Here is a 15,607-nt window from a genome sequence, read left to right on the forward strand (position 1 = left end):
TGAATTTAAACACATAATTTGCGCACTTTTTTTCGGGATTTTCAAAATCTGAACAGTGAGTGCACAAATTATGCAGAGATTTTGTGAATGCATCTGCAATAATGTGCAATAGTATAAAGTTCTAACGTGCGCAGTATATACATTAAAAAATGAAATAGGTAGCACAAATGAAGAGTACTTGTTTATTTAACAAAATTAGCACGTACATTAACCAGCTCAATCTAGTCATGCATGGTCTAGTCAAAATCACTGGCCGAAAGAGCGAGTCGTCTTCGGTACCGTAAAGCGTGCTCAAGTGCCCCATTTTTTTTAAGCTGTTCTCGACATGCTAGGAGAAACCAGGTTCCACGACACAACGGTACCAGTGAACCCAGCCTTTGCACATTACAGGTCTTCTAAGGTCACATCACAAAGAAACCAGCAGCGTCGGCATAGTTAGCAGCTGTGGTGGCAGTTGCAGCACAAACAGTCCCATCATTCAAGCGTTCCTCTTTTCGTAGTCTCTGCATGCACCGGAGGCCCGAGCACTTTCGCCGCGTGGTGACTAGAGTCACGTAACCACTTCACCCTTATTTACTATCATCATGGTCATACTCTGCTGAAGTTGTTCATTAGGTTTCGGTTTCTCCAAACTCCGGTTCCGCTGTCGGTTATGGCAAGCAGCGCTCAAGCCTTCAAGGCACCGAGATCATGCGACTTGAACCCTACAGTCCTGATAGCTCTCTCTGGAGTTGTCTGAGTTAACTGATGTGTAGCTAAATCCCTCTGCATTAATGAGCATTTCACACCATTGAAGTACATACAGTTTTGCTAGGACAGCACCGAGAGTCCATGTTAACGTAATTTCAGAGTTGATCAGATTCCGATAAACGAGACTTTACTCTATATATTTATTGATCAGAGGCGTGAGTGGTGGCTGGAGGGAGTGCCTTGACTTCCCCTTTCAAACTCTTTCACGGAAAGTTCCTGATAAATATAGATCATGTTACTGTATTGCAATCGCTGATCACATTTACTGAAGGTACGCGATCAAAAAGTGCTCCATAGAGTACCGATTATGTGAAATATTGACGTTAAACAGCAATGACACCGATAAAAAAAGCTAACGTGCTCATGAGCTGACTCACCCAGGCTCAGGCTAAAATGCAATTCTGAGCCTGACTAATGGTAAGTAATAAGTACAGTAGACTCACATTGGGCGGGACCTGAAGGGACCAGAAAAACATGTTCTGTTAAGAACCTGGTTGCATTTACCGAGAAAAAAAAAACGAGTACAAAATTAAAGTATGAAACCACCCATATTTGAAACAGTAATGTCTTGTGCACCACCGGAAAGGAAAACAAAAACTGTTTGGCATGACACTGGTTCACACTGCCGATAAAAATTGGTGACCTTATTTCTACCTACACCTTTGTTCTGCGATGTCTCTTCTGGTGCGCAAGTATGAAGCATATAAAGGTTTATTTTAGTTACCAAGCTGAGAGAGCAGAACACAATCCTTAATCTTCTACGACTTTCCTTGTGTTGGCAACACTTGCACAATCATTGAGTGAGCTGCAGAAAGAGGTGTGAGCGGCACCAACACACAAACCAGAAGGACAGACATCGTCCATGCACCTCGGACTCGTGTCCTCGCCGGATTCCCTGGAGGTGCTGACACAGAAGCGCTTGATGGCACCCGTGACATCGTCGTCGGTGCTCAGGGGCAGCCGGTTCTTCTTTCCATGCAACCCTGACCGAGCCTCCGAGGAGTGTCCCAAGCTGTTGCTGCCACAGTCGCTAAGAGAAGTGCAGATTGGCAGGTCAGTGCAAAGCAGCTAGCCTGGCTATCGCAAAGCCCCGAGAATAGGAAATTCTCCCCCACATTGATTCAGTCACCAAAAACTACACTGGCAACTACAACCCACTGCATCCAGACAGCAGCAGAAAAATGAAAACATTCTTCAAACAGTGTTCACCTGCCGATCGGTGGAAATTTAGTGAGTTGTTGACATAATACCAACTTCATTCATTTACTCACTTGTATAATCATTTGCAAAATGCTGGAGTAACTATGACTAGTGTGCCGTTAGGAGCAATATAAGCTGAAACACCGAATTCATGTTTATTCAATGATTACTTCTAATGTTTTGATATGAATGTGATGTACCGAACTGGATGAGATACTTTCCTCTTTTAGCATTTATTGTTACCAACACTTATCACTTGCCAACTACATTTAGCCACTACCCTATCCACTTGATTGTAAGTCGACCACCAAAAATGGCACGGCACAAAAAAAAAGAAAGGAAGCACAAGCACATTTAAAAAAAAATTTTAACACATTATGATGCCACTGATTTGCAAAGACGGCTTCACGGCACTACTTGAAAGCTGTTCAGAAAAAATAGCTTTGCCGAAATACGCGGAGATCATTTTTAGAAAGACTTCACAATCGAAAGTCGTTTTCAATTCTAGGTCGACCCCCCAACATTAGATTGTCAAATTAAAAAAAAATGGGTCGACCTACAATTGTGTAAATAAGGTATGACCTGCAAAGGGAGATTCCAGTGTTGTAGTTCATATTGCTCATGACTATACCTAGCAATGATGCATACATACACAATAAAGAGACAATAGCAAGGATTCTTTACAAACTTTGCTGCATAGCACCATTTTGTCTCAGAACAGGTCAAAGAAAGAACACACTGCACCTAAAAATTGAGTGCTGGATGCGAGTTCTCTAGTGTGGACCTATCAACAATCATGATGCTAATACAGAATCCACAAGATTAGGATGGTAATGCCCACCGATTATTTATTCAGTTTATCATAATGTTACATTACATGCACTCAGACATCATTGCAGGAGGCTACATTTGGAACAGAACAACTATGGTTCCAAAAAACATAAAATTAAGACATGACAGCATACAAATAAACTAGGCATTTGCAGGAGGGTAGGTAGGTAGGCCAGTTAGCAAAGATTCATTATCCAAACTTAGCAGCGCAACCAAACGAGACACAGAAAGAGTTTCGTCACTGCCATCAGCTTTATTGTGTGTTCCTTCTCTTGGCGCGTTGCACTTGTGTGAAGTTCAGGACGTGATAGAAACTTGAAGAGATTAGAAGCTGTCAGGCCAGAAACGTTGCTTATGCGAACAGTTCAAAAAGAGCATTTGCCTCCACCTCATCTAGCTCCATCAATGCTACTCATCTTATAATTTCTCATTCCCAAGTACATACAACATTCATAAAGTAGGATTGAGTGTGCGAAATGCACAGCTGCTAATACTCGTACCCCTCGCACTGCTTTAAGATCAATAACAGTTGCATTGACAGTGGTAATCTGTGATAATAACATTGGTAGCAGTAGCATCAACAGAAATTAACGAGTCACCCTCACCTTGCAGGACCCGCCCTTAGGGCATCGGCCAGGGCATAGCCATTCTCCCGAGGCATCTCTTGCTTCACTGACGAGAGGCTAGGCAGAGCGAGCAAGGCATCGCTGCAAATAATCGATTGCAGAATGTTACCGAATTGTGGAGATATACTTTGGCACAATCATTCAGCAAGCACTATTGAGTGACTATTATTTCACATTGCCCACATATTACGTCTAGTAAACTTGCCTTCATAGTCAACATGGAAAGAAATTATGTGCAGTTTCACTTTAACTGAGAGCATCTAATTACAAGTCTAAAACTGACTACAGGATATGATTGCGTATCATATACTTCAGCACACATCACACTTAACCCATATATGCCCAGTGTCCTACATGTAAGACCCCGAAATTTTTCTGTGTAACTCGAATGTTTTTTCTATAAAAAAAGGTAGCACCACCTAAGGTGAGTTTATGATGCCCTGTCCTCGTCACATGCAAGTCTAGGTGATTGCTGGGCTACAAATAGCCACGTGCTTGCAGTCACAAAATGGCTATTTCGCGTGCGTGTAGCTCAGCTCCTTAACACGAAAAAAAAAAGTGATATAGAGTATAATTCTTCTCGATGCTGCTGATATTTTTGTCAATTGTTCGTCAGTTATTGGGTGTGCAGTAACTTTTGTATGGCAGTGATAGGCGCTAATGTTTTTTGTTCGCGGTGTGTCGAACATTGGTGCCCTACATATAGGATGGCTCCGATACCATTATTCGAAATATTTTTTTTTAAATAAGAGCCTTATTATATTTTTTGAGGTCGTAGAAGCAATTATTGTGGGGAAATAAATTATTTTTGTTGATTTTCCCAAATTTGGGCATATATAAGTTATGTCTAAATTAATACATCATGATTATTTTAATCTGTCAATTAAGTAGCCAAAATGTTAAATTTATACGACTTCATTAACAATTGTATGTTCCCACTAAGAGTAATTTGTACTGTACACACATTACCACAACTACTTTAGTAAGAGCTAAAAACAAAATGCATGTGTATGCCACGAGAAAGCAACCCCAGAAGGCACTGCCCATGGACCAAACTAAACAACTTATGAAACACTCTCTCAGCATACATTGTGCACACGTGTGGACCAATGAGCGTGTTATGTGCTGGCATGCATTTGTATTTATTCCAGATCAATCAAGAAAGTAATGTTTTGCTTGTGCAGCTTCATAAATTGAAATCTCTTTTTCTGTGTATATCTGAACACTTAACCAAGTAACAGTTTCATTTTTCACAGTGGAGCTGTTCAAGCCATGATTTGATGCATTCATGGTGAACAGAAGACTCCGTGCCGCAATGACTTTGCATAGCAATCGCTGGAACAACTGCGTATAGCTTCATGCCTGTTTCGTGAGTCCAGACACAGCTATGCCAAGCTCCTACAAGCGTACCCAACTGCACATGCACCGCGTCATCACCGCAGCGACCTGCACTTGCCTCAACTCTGCCTACCAACATCAACACATCTCACAACCGCTCTGCTCTGCCAGTCGTGACGAGATGACTGGCCGAGCTCACCACGACATCTTTCATTGGGTTGCAGAAGAAGGGTTTACCTTGGCCTTGCTGCTCAGAGTAATGTTGCTGCAGAGCCAAGCCACGGACATTGACCCTGACAAACTGCTGTAGATGGACACCTTGACATGCCTTACCGGGACACGGAACAGCCGCATAGAGATCGACAATTCAAAACTTTAGTATAACCTCAAAATACCAGGAGCAACTAGGTGCTGATCAGCTCTACTGTGTCTTTAGTTTTGGGCCATTAGGGCAAGCTATGCACCATTTCCTTTTGACGTGACAGACACCTTGTGCATCGTCTTTATTAATAGCAAATCAGTAGCCAACATGAAAACAAGCATCTGCAAGCGTATTTCTTTTTTAGACACAAACAAAGATGCTTATTATTATAAAAAAGGAAGGTACCTACCTCATGTTGAACGATGCAGTGCCCAGTTCCATGCCCAGGCCAGAGAGGCTGCCATCGAAGTCCGCAGCCAAGGCATCATCAATGTCATCGATCTGCCAATGGCCCACGGAGGTCATTCCAAGGCTCGCCAGCACGACGCACTATGAGGCGGTGCCTGCATGCAATCCGAGCAACAGTGTCGACCTGTCGGTGCACGTAACAATGTGTGATGCATGACACATAACAAGCCCACTGTGCACACGTTTTGCTGCGAACCCTTACTTTATGATTGTAAACCTAGCTTAAGTTTCTCAAGATAATTGCAGCATAGTCAATTTTCAGGTCATGCATGGACAGTTTGTCCAAATAAGGTAGACACTCAGGGAAAGATGTAATCTTGAAGCAATACAAATCTCCTTGGAACATGGAGTTGCTGGAGGCTCCAGCAACACCTTCAGTTCCAAGGATGTTCCACTCCCGCAACACCTTCAGTTCCAAGGATGTTCCACATGCAGTTGGTGAGGCTTACCACAAAAAAAAAAAATGCAGCTCTGTTAACAAAATCATGTGCATGGCAGCCAAGCACGGGCCTGTAGAGTTACACGTCCCTTTCACTGAACACTGACAAATACTACCATTATTTTGTCAATTAAGCAGCATGGCAAAGCAATCTCATGAGCTTTCAAAATGTCTGTTAGGTAATACTAAGCCCAAAAGAGACACTGAAGACAAATATTAAACTGACGTGCACTGTAAAAATACCATAACGCAAGTCTTGCAGTGTTTTTTTTTTTAGCCAAAATGCACAATGCATCAGAAGATGGCATACTAAGGGTCTGCATACAACTAGCACAGTCAAAATGTTTACCCCACAGCAAGATGTGATATTATATATGCCATTACTAGTTCTTTTTACAGCTCAATGCAGCACTTTGGTCTAATGTTAAAGATGCAAAAGCACATCAGAAAATTAGTCACCAACATCGCATGGATACGAAATTTTTTCTCACTTGCAGTTAGAGCAAGTTTGAAAACAGAAAAGCCAGAGAAGCACTACAAGTGAACTAAACTACTAAAATACATATGCCTGCACAAGAGCACTCTTTTTACAGTTACTGTTGCGAGATGGCATCATAAGTTGGGCAACCATCAGAGGTTTACAGATGCTGTTGCTGAATCTCACTGTCCCAGCAACCAAAAGCATAGCCTTCAAAACTGGTGGCTGTTGCTTGAAAAAAACGGTCACTGGGACGCGAGTTAGGGCACCACTGCTTAGCCTACTGCCAAAACGATAGCATCTCCAACAATAAAATAGATATGCACAGCTAGCATTTTATTTACAGTTTACCACACAGCAGTGATCCTTTTTATTAAGAAAACTTGAGCACACTAGCCAGCACAATTATGCCGAGGAGGTTCCACGTCATCGTGCCAGAATCAGAATGCCCACTGGAGCCGCAAGTGACATCCTACGCTTACTTTAAAGGAGTGCTAACATGAAACTTCATGGGCAAGTTAGCCTCAAGATTGATTCCCATGAACGTGCATATATTATAAGCGAAATATTGTCCCATTATACCGTAGCAAGAACCTGTAACTAGCTGTTCAGCAGAACATCAGGCTGGTCCGATCACTGGCAATGAAACCTCATCGTCTTTTCCGCGAGCTTGGTCTTCTTATCTTTTCAACAGCGGCACATCCTGCCAGCAACAACAGCAACAATACTAGACAATCTTATACTAGTGGCATTACCCCTCTTTCAGAAAGCATGCCACATCGCGATTACAAAAAAAACAACAACAACACATACATTCGCCAGTACAATATCAACAGCGAATATAGCTTAGAAGGTGCTTTGCAGCATTTGCTCCAGCAGGCTACTTCTCGGCGGCTGCTTGGGAATCCATGCAGCACGCACATTGAAAGTACTCTGTTTGGCGACACTGCTGTTCTGTTTCCTGTTCCAAAGGACTTCTTGATGCGGATCGTATGGAAGTGCGTCTCAGTTCTGATGTGTGGAGCACTGCACATATCAGGTGGCGATAGCAGCACCTGCCAGTTTTTAGAGCTCTCTCAAGTCCTAGCTGAGACTGGTAGTAATGAAGAGTCTCTAATCAATCACCTGTAGTATGCTGCAGTAAACGATGTGCTGTGCTATTACTAACAGGCCCCCAGCCACACATTGTAGCAATAAAACACAAGGCTGAAATTTTTGTGTCAGTATCCTTTTATTATTTTGATAACTAAAGTGTTGACAATACTGCCATTGAAGAGGTACTCAAGTAATAACCTATCAGCCCAGTCTAAATCATGATTTGCCTGAAGCGTGCCTCTAAAATAATGAATGCATAATTCTCGACTGTCATCTTGAAAGCACTGACACAATGTTTGCTCAACTATTCTACTAATGATCTTCACATATGCCCTGCTAAAAATTTACATACTTGGACAAACTAAAAAGAAGTCAGACCAAGGTAGGACCTATAGCCAGGCCTACTGAAAACACTTTTAGTGGATCACCTGTAATCGGCGCAAAATGTGTCAAAATATTATTTACAGCTTTGCAATGCCTGCGGTAGTCCCTTGCTTCTAAAGAAAGAACGTTCGATTGTTGACAATTTATAAACCATCTTGCCTGCTTAGCAACAATTTGTTTTGCATAGCAACTAGCATTTTATGAAAATGAAATTTCACAACTGTTGGTGACAATTTAGCTATTTCAATGTTACTAAAGTAGCTCTGAAAATGGCCTTCTCGGTTGTACTGTATCAATCAAGAGTAACGCGCAAGGAACTGATGTATGAATCAAACATGGGCTTCACTATAAACAAGAACAGGTCCCTTAACATTAGTGGTCTTTGCACAATGTTGGTGCATCACGGTTCAGTCATCAAAGACTTGGCATTTCACGCACTAAGGAAGTATTTCTTTCCTTTTTAACCGATTACAAACCCAACTTGAAGGACTTTAGTTCGGTTGGATAAGCAGCTTCATTATGTTCATTTCAGTGGTTGACGTTCACAAGAGTACCAGTAAGGTAATTTGCTAAACTTGCTGAGGTAAGAAAAGGCAAGTGAACGATAAGACTAGGCAATGAGCTGCAGAAAAGTGCAGATATAGGAGCAGCTGGGTTTGTTCTTGCAGTACTGAAAGATCCGATTTTGTTTCTGCCGGCCTTTCCTACCAATGAATGCTTCACGAGGCTTCTCAGTACATCAAGGAGTCAAAGCATCGTAGCTGACCAGCATAAAGGTCATATGATTGCCACCACTACAAGTATCCGACATGCCCAAAGGTCAAATAATTGTCATCACTCTGTCAATGACATACCAAAAGCATGTGTCATCATAGAACTACCGTCTACTTTCATGAGACCACAGCTAATTTTCATTGATAACGCAGACCAAGCACCTATTCCTACTAGGAAAATGAGGTTGCCCACGTAGTTTTGAATTGTGCTGTATTTTACAATACGAAAATGGGTGCAGTGCCATCATTAATCGTAAAATGCATTAGAAAAGTAAAAGCCATCTCCATATTTCTTTGTAAACGTGCATTGCACGGATGCTTGAAAAACTTGAAACATCATGGTGGACAATTCATGTCGCTTCAGCTTACATTGTGGTGTTCTACAGCAGCAAGATCGATTTCTAACAACAATACTGTAAAATATAGAGCCCTTATTGCTGCACTCTAGAAACCTGCTTCAGTAAAATTTGGTAACACTAGAGCTTTGGTCGTCTCTTATGAAAATATGTCACTCAAGAGTGCGTAGAGATACCAGTTGCAACTTCTTAAGGAGACATAATAAAGCACGATTTATTGTTGCCTAGAGGTGAAATGAAAGACAAGTGCTATTTCCAAAGTTCGAAGAAACAAGAAATGACTAAAGTATACAACTAATTATACTACAAGCACAAAATAATGCAACATAAAACCTTGCATCACTGCTATGCACCAAGCAGAGATACACAGATTATCATGTTGGCGTTGTTGCACAAAATGCCATACGGGCAATGCTGGAAGCAATGAATTCGTTCAAACATCCGAAACTTACACAAATTACAGCCGTCTCCTAATCGCTCTCGGCAACAGCGATCTCGTATCACCTGCAAAAATGAAGTTGCAAGGACAACACAGAAACTTGGTGTGAAAATGGTCGAACCAACACCACGGGTAACATGCAGCTTAGAGTTCTAATATCCTGTCACGCGGTCACTACACTCTGATTTTGATTGAAATCAGCCTGCATTGACTTGTTTGGTCGATACTAATCGAAGCACGTCATAGCTCCAACCTTACAGTATCAAAGCGTTCTCGGGCAGTGACGTTCTTGGGCAGTGAAGCAGCTCTTGAAATAAGCATAAACACTCATTATAGGCGGTGTGACAGCGGTATGACCTCGGCACCAGTGAAAATGCGGGTCGCCAGACGACTGTCACTACAAGGGAGTAATCGGGCGCGAACTACACGCTTGCCTCCGCCAATAGTTATTTAAATACTGGGCTCGTAAATTACCATTAGAACTGAGCTAAGAACCGATAAACTAGTAAGGATTGCCAAGGCAAATTTTTCGCATAACTTGCCTACAGTGCGCTGTACGTCTGCTAATTTGTCGATCAGCTGATTCAAAGACCATTTATTATTCAATTAGAGTGTAATGAAGAGAATTCAGGCATAATTTGGCCACAAACACTACAGGCTGTCAACACTATTCGCAGCAACACAATCCAATAACTGCATTGACGGTTGAAATAAAACTTCAAGGCACAAGCACACTCTGTTTCAGGGCAGACTGTTACCATACTCGAGCTAATAGTCGCGACAAGGTTACCGTGAATACGACACGCTTACCTTCTCCGCTTCATCGGTAAAAAATGGTGACTGTTCAGCACACACAGGCGATACTTGCACGAGGAGATATTCGAACGGTGCCGCAAAAGTTGGGCTAGTCACACTACACGGAGCTTCAAGGGGTACGGGATAGCACCAGCTGATACCACCATGGCAGAGAACACGAAAAGCGATGGCCGCTTCAGTCTTCTCGGGCTAATCAGGGCGACAAATTCCCGACACTCGACACACGCACAGCGTCGAAATTTCAACAAAGCCCGGATTTGGTCATACGTCGGTCAATTTGCAACGGCGAAGACGCGTCGGGTGCGATCAACATGAAACCCCCGAGAGCGTACACAAAAATATCAGCATTTACACGTGAGAAGCGCTGCCAGCGGCAAAAGGCGAGACGGCGCGAAATCTCGCCAAGGCGTCGCCGAGGTCAAAATCTCTCTCGATTGTCGCGTAGACGACGTCGATAACACTTGCTCATGTTCTGTTAGTTTTATGAATGACGATGCGCCAGCGTAAATTTGTTGGCAAGGCTCCGCAATTTTTGAGCCTTTCTGCGACCCAGTTTTGGTTTCGGTATACCGTTCAACCGACTTCCTGCTAAATCGGCGCAGCGCGTTTGTTGGCCTTTTTGCTTTCGTGTCAACGGCGTGCTTTCGCTACCTGTACATTTACCTAAATGGAGAGCCTTGATCGAACATAGTTCTGAATACATTTTGGGGTCAGTGCCAGCAGTTGCAAATTAGAATGAAGTAGTAGGCGCGCGCTTGTTACGCTATGGGAGAGAACGTTTCCTTTGCTGAAACGTGAGCAAGATACCACGATCACGTGATATCCACGTGCGATGGCTAATTAACGACCTTGCGCGAGCATTTCGGGGAATATTTCCTCTAATCATGATATGTATCATATAAGTCGCGAGTGTACGTTAGCACACTTCAGACGAAACTAGAAAGCTACGTATACGAAACGTTAATTTAGTCTTCGTAGATGAAGCTTCATTGTTTTATTCGCTGTAATGTATGCTTTATTTTCTTTAGATCACGGGACTTGCCCCACGGCATGGGAGTGAAGCTACATGTCCTCAGCACGTGTGCAGCTGCAGTCATGACATATGAATTTGATGATCGATTGATCATCAATTGGGCTGCTAACGGTAGCATACCTTTGGCAGCCCATAGCAACCACAGTAGACGCTGAGTAACGTCACAATGCTGACTCAGCAGCTACAATTGTGACATTTGCGCGTAAGTTCGTTGATAATAAGTGCGGAGACATACGTGTTCTGCGCGTGTGCCAGTGGCGGATCCAGGGGGGGGGGGGGGGGTAGGTGATAGCTTTCTCCTCTCCAAAAATTCGGCGTCAGCACCTTTCCCTTCTTTTCAGGGCTTGTAGTCCACTTCCTATCACCAATTAGAACAAATGAGTGAAACCACTGTGAGCGCACACACTAAATGTACTCGTGTTATGAAGGTTTTTTTTTTTTCTGCCAGAAGATACACCCATGACCACGACCCCCCCCCCCTCTTAAAATGAGTGGCAGTATTTAAAGAATGAAGTAAAATAAAAAATAAGAAAGCGTGACAGCTCTGGGACTAGAAGACACACCAAAATTGTGTATGTTGATAGAAATAAATTACCACTATTTGCGTGTTACGATTTATATAATGATCGGCAAATTAAGCAATAGTTAATACGAAAGCGGGAAACGTGGAAGGCGTTGCAAATTGCATCCTAGTGACTGATTTCTTATTGCACAGGCCCCAGGGAAGTTTTGTGCGCTTGCGAAATTTTCAAAAGATCTCAGAGTGTCAGCACGCGCATGCGTGTTTGAAACGATGGAGGAGCGTCTCAGGATTATTTGTGTCAACCTTGTGAAAATGCTACTTGAGCCTTCTCTGAGATCCCGCCTTTCCGTGATGTAACTATTACGCGCGAAACGAACGAAAGCCCATCGTATAAAAGAGGAAGACGGGAGAGAAAACGAAATAGCTTTCTTTGTGGTTCACACAATTTTAGGTGCATTATTTTATATTTGCTCTTTGTGTCCATGACGCGTGTGCCAGGAAGTCCGGGACCCGCGCATGCAGAAAAGCAGAGGTGCCGCTTTTTCGCAACAACGCAGCGCATTCGCGCCTCGGGATGTCCCACTTCGGTCGCCATTGGCTGAAAGGAAGCCGCTGAAGCGACGCGCGCAGAGCTAGTCTTTCTGTTTTCGCTTCGTTTTCTTCTCTGCGGGAAAGCTCGCATGATTTCCCGCGCTCGCTGCCAGGTTTCGCCGTGCAACGCCCATGTTTGAGGATCGAGAGTTCATATTCCGGCTGGTTTGCATAATTGTGCACGTGATCACAGTATTCCTTCTGTCGTTATATTGTTGTTTGTACCTTGATTTAGCGCAAAATTGAGGTTTGTGGTCATAGCGGTGTGCTCGGAGGAGGAGGGTGAAGGCGAGGCCTCCAACGCGCATGCCTCGCACAAGCTTATGAGTGCAGTGCAAAAAAGATCACCAAGGAAAACACCCCTCCCGCCCGCTCTTTGCAGTGCGTTCTGATTCGTAAGGCCATCGGCGGGAGAGAGGGGGATCGGAAAGAAGGAGAGGGGTACATTGAATGAAGAACCTTGCATCCTCCTGTGTTCGCGAGTAAAACAGTAGGTATAGATCACATATAAGAAAGGCATCCACAGCAATCTGCATAGGCATGAAGCAGCTGTGATAGAACCACTGGGAAAGGAGCCAAAGTACATTACGACAAGGGAACTTGCATTCGCCAGCAGGAGGACGGCACGCATCCTTTATTAGCAGTGAGTGTTTAAATAGGTGCATCCCAATAAATCGTGGTCTATAGACGAAATATTTGGCTTCGTGCTCTCGCTTGCGCTGACGAGATACTCAATTGCCGCTCTACTCTATCCTTCCAAGATCTTCCATCTTTACTGCTTCACAGAGCCATGTCCTCACGAAGGGAGGTAGAAAACAGTGACCATTACATCTCTGCTTTCCTGATTCCCCCTCTCTTTTTCTCTCCGCATTAAAAAGCAACAGAGGATACGTATTGTGAAGCGTACAGTGAACTCGATTGCCCTTACTAAGAAGCGGTGGGGTCGAATAATTGAACCGAGCTACGCGTACGTAAACACTGCGGCTGGAAAGCTGCTCTGTCGTATTCAAGTCACCCTGTGAGAGCTTATATTCCGAAGGCGTAGAATACCTGTTTGCCGTAGTTGATTACAGATACGAACATGAGAAGCGGTAGTACAGGTTTCAGCCCAATTTGAGAAAGGAAGTAAAAGGTGTTCAGTTGTTTTGCATGTGGAAGTGATACATTTACACCTACGGAACTTTTCTGGCAAGGCGCGTTCGTTTATTAGATGCGAAGCAGCTATATTACTAGCCTGCGTAACGCTGTCCGTCCGTGGATGGATATGGCTGTACCCTTTAGATCGGGCGGTGGCTAGCGCCACAAAGCCGCAATATTTAATGAGCCAAAAACTAGATTTAATTTTTTGTTCTCTTAATAGTGATGTTGAGGATTCGTACTTTGCAGTGAAAGGTTTAATTTTCACTCGTGCCTTGACTTTAGCCACCAATCAGATAACCTCCTTCTAGTTAATTCTACCCGCTTAAAGTCTATTTTGCCCTCACTGTCCCTAAGCCCCAGTGCTTTGAAAAACTCTGCGCCATCATCCTGAACTATAGGGTGAAGCCCTTTACAGAACATTATCAAGTGTTCGGCAGTCTCTTCTTCCTCTGCACACGCACTGCGTACCATGTCTACCCCTTTGTATTTGGCCCGATATGTCTTGGTTCGCAATACTCCCGTCCTGGCCTCAAACAGTAGAGAACTACCCCGAGTATTATCATAGATCCTTTGCTTGGCAATTTCCTGCTTAAAAGTTCGATAGATCTCTAATGTGGACTTCTTAATCATGCCAATTCTCCACATATCAGTCTCAGCTTCCTTCACCTTCTTCTTAACCGATAATTCTTTTTGGTTTGGCCCCCTGCTGTTTTCTAAGTATTTACCAGTCAATTTTCTGGTTCGCTTCCTCCATTTTGTATCAACATTCTTCATGTACAAGTAGCTGAATACCTTCCTCGCCCAACGCTCCTTCCCCGTTTCTCTCAATCGCTTCTCAAATGTTATTTTGCTGCTACAGCTTCCCTGCCATCAAATGATGTCCATCCCATATCACCTTGTACTCCCTGATTTGGTCTATTTCCGTGAGCTCCTAAGGCAAGCCTACCTATTCCACGTTGCTTAATTTCTAATCTTGCTTGAACTTCTGATCTCATGCACAAGACCGCATTGCCGAACGTCAGACCAGGAACCATGACCCCTTTCCATATTCCTCTCACAACATCATACCTATTGTAATTCCAAAGTGCCCTGTTTTTCATTACCGCTGCATTCCTGTTACCTTTAGTCGACACGTATATTTCGTGTTTCCTTATATAGGCACTCGGTCCCATTGCTTATCCATACGCCCAGATATTTGTATTTATATGTTATCTCTAGCGTGACCTCCTGTATTCTAAGCTCACTACCTTCATTGTCATTAAAAATCATGACTGCCGATTTTTCCTTACTTAGTTTGAAATCTAACCTATCTCCCTCATTAACGCAGATATCCACCAATCTCTGCAAATCTTCCTTGTTGTCGGCCATTAGCGCTATATCATCTGCGTACATCAATGCTGGTAGTGCCTGTTCAATGAGTTTTCCTTGTTTGACAAAAGAGAGGTTGAAGCCTAGTCCACTTTGCTCTAATTTGGCCTCTAATCTTTGTAGGTACATTATGAATAATAAGGGTGACAGGGGACACCCCTGCCTAAGCCTCCGTTTTACCTCTGTAGGCTTGGATACCTGTTTTTCCCACTTTATAATTACCTTGTTACCTTTATAGATATATTTTGAAAGATTAGTGACTACATCATCCACGCCTAGTGTGTCCAGTATTCCCCACAATTCCTCTTGAACCACGCTATCATACGCTCCCTTGATATCCAAAAATGCTAGCCACAGGGGCCTGTGTTCCTTTTCTGCTATTTCGATGCACTGCGTCAGTGAGAACAGATTGTTTTCCAAGCTCCTGTGTTTCCGAAGCCCATTCTGCAGTTCCCCCAGCACCCCTCATCCTCTATTCATGCCTGCAGTGTTTCCTTTATAATCTGCATCGCAAACCTGTAGACCACAGATGTCATATCTCCATCGTGTCTCCATGTTGGCATGTCTCCGCCGCAGCCGGGATTCGATCCCGCGACCTCCGGGTCAGCAGCCGAGTACCTTAGCCACTAGACCACCGTGGCGGGGCCAACCGAAACTATGTACAAACACCACTGCCTACATTTTCAATATAAACATGTCAATTTGCCGCAACCAGAAAAACGTTAATTATTACATTTGTTTCAATTAAGCTGCTGAC

The 15,607-nt window shown here is 43.4% G+C and overlaps 1 protein-coding gene across 2 annotated transcripts in view; it reads right to left on the reverse strand.

Moving 5' to 3' along the window:
- LOC142786766 (transcription factor CP2-like protein 1) overlaps positions 1–10,560 on the reverse strand; it is a 68,497-nt gene extending 57,937 nt beyond the window's left edge. For both annotated transcript variants that reach the window (XM_075884407.1, XM_075884406.1), the window contains exons 1-5: positions 10,190–10,560; positions 9,393–9,444; positions 5,357–5,510; positions 3,387–3,488; positions 1,619–1,780 (exon numbers count right to left, since the gene is read on the reverse strand). In XM_075884407.1, coding sequence (XP_075740522.1) covers positions 1,619–1,780; positions 3,387–3,488; positions 5,357–5,472 — 380 coding nt within the window. In that variant the 5' untranslated portion in view covers positions 5,473–5,510; positions 9,393–9,444; positions 10,190–10,560. The remainder of the gene's footprint in view (positions 1–1,618; positions 1,781–3,386; positions 3,489–5,356; positions 5,511–9,392; positions 9,445–10,189) is intronic.
- Between the last annotated feature and the right edge of the window lie 5,047 nt (positions 10,561–15,607).

Source organism: Rhipicephalus microplus, unplaced genomic scaffold (genome assembly GCF_043290135.1).
Source record: "Rhipicephalus microplus isolate Deutch F79 unplaced genomic scaffold, USDA_Rmic scaffold_32, whole genome shotgun sequence".
Lineage (NCBI taxonomy): Eukaryota > Metazoa > Arthropoda > Arachnida > Ixodida > Ixodidae > Rhipicephalus > Rhipicephalus microplus.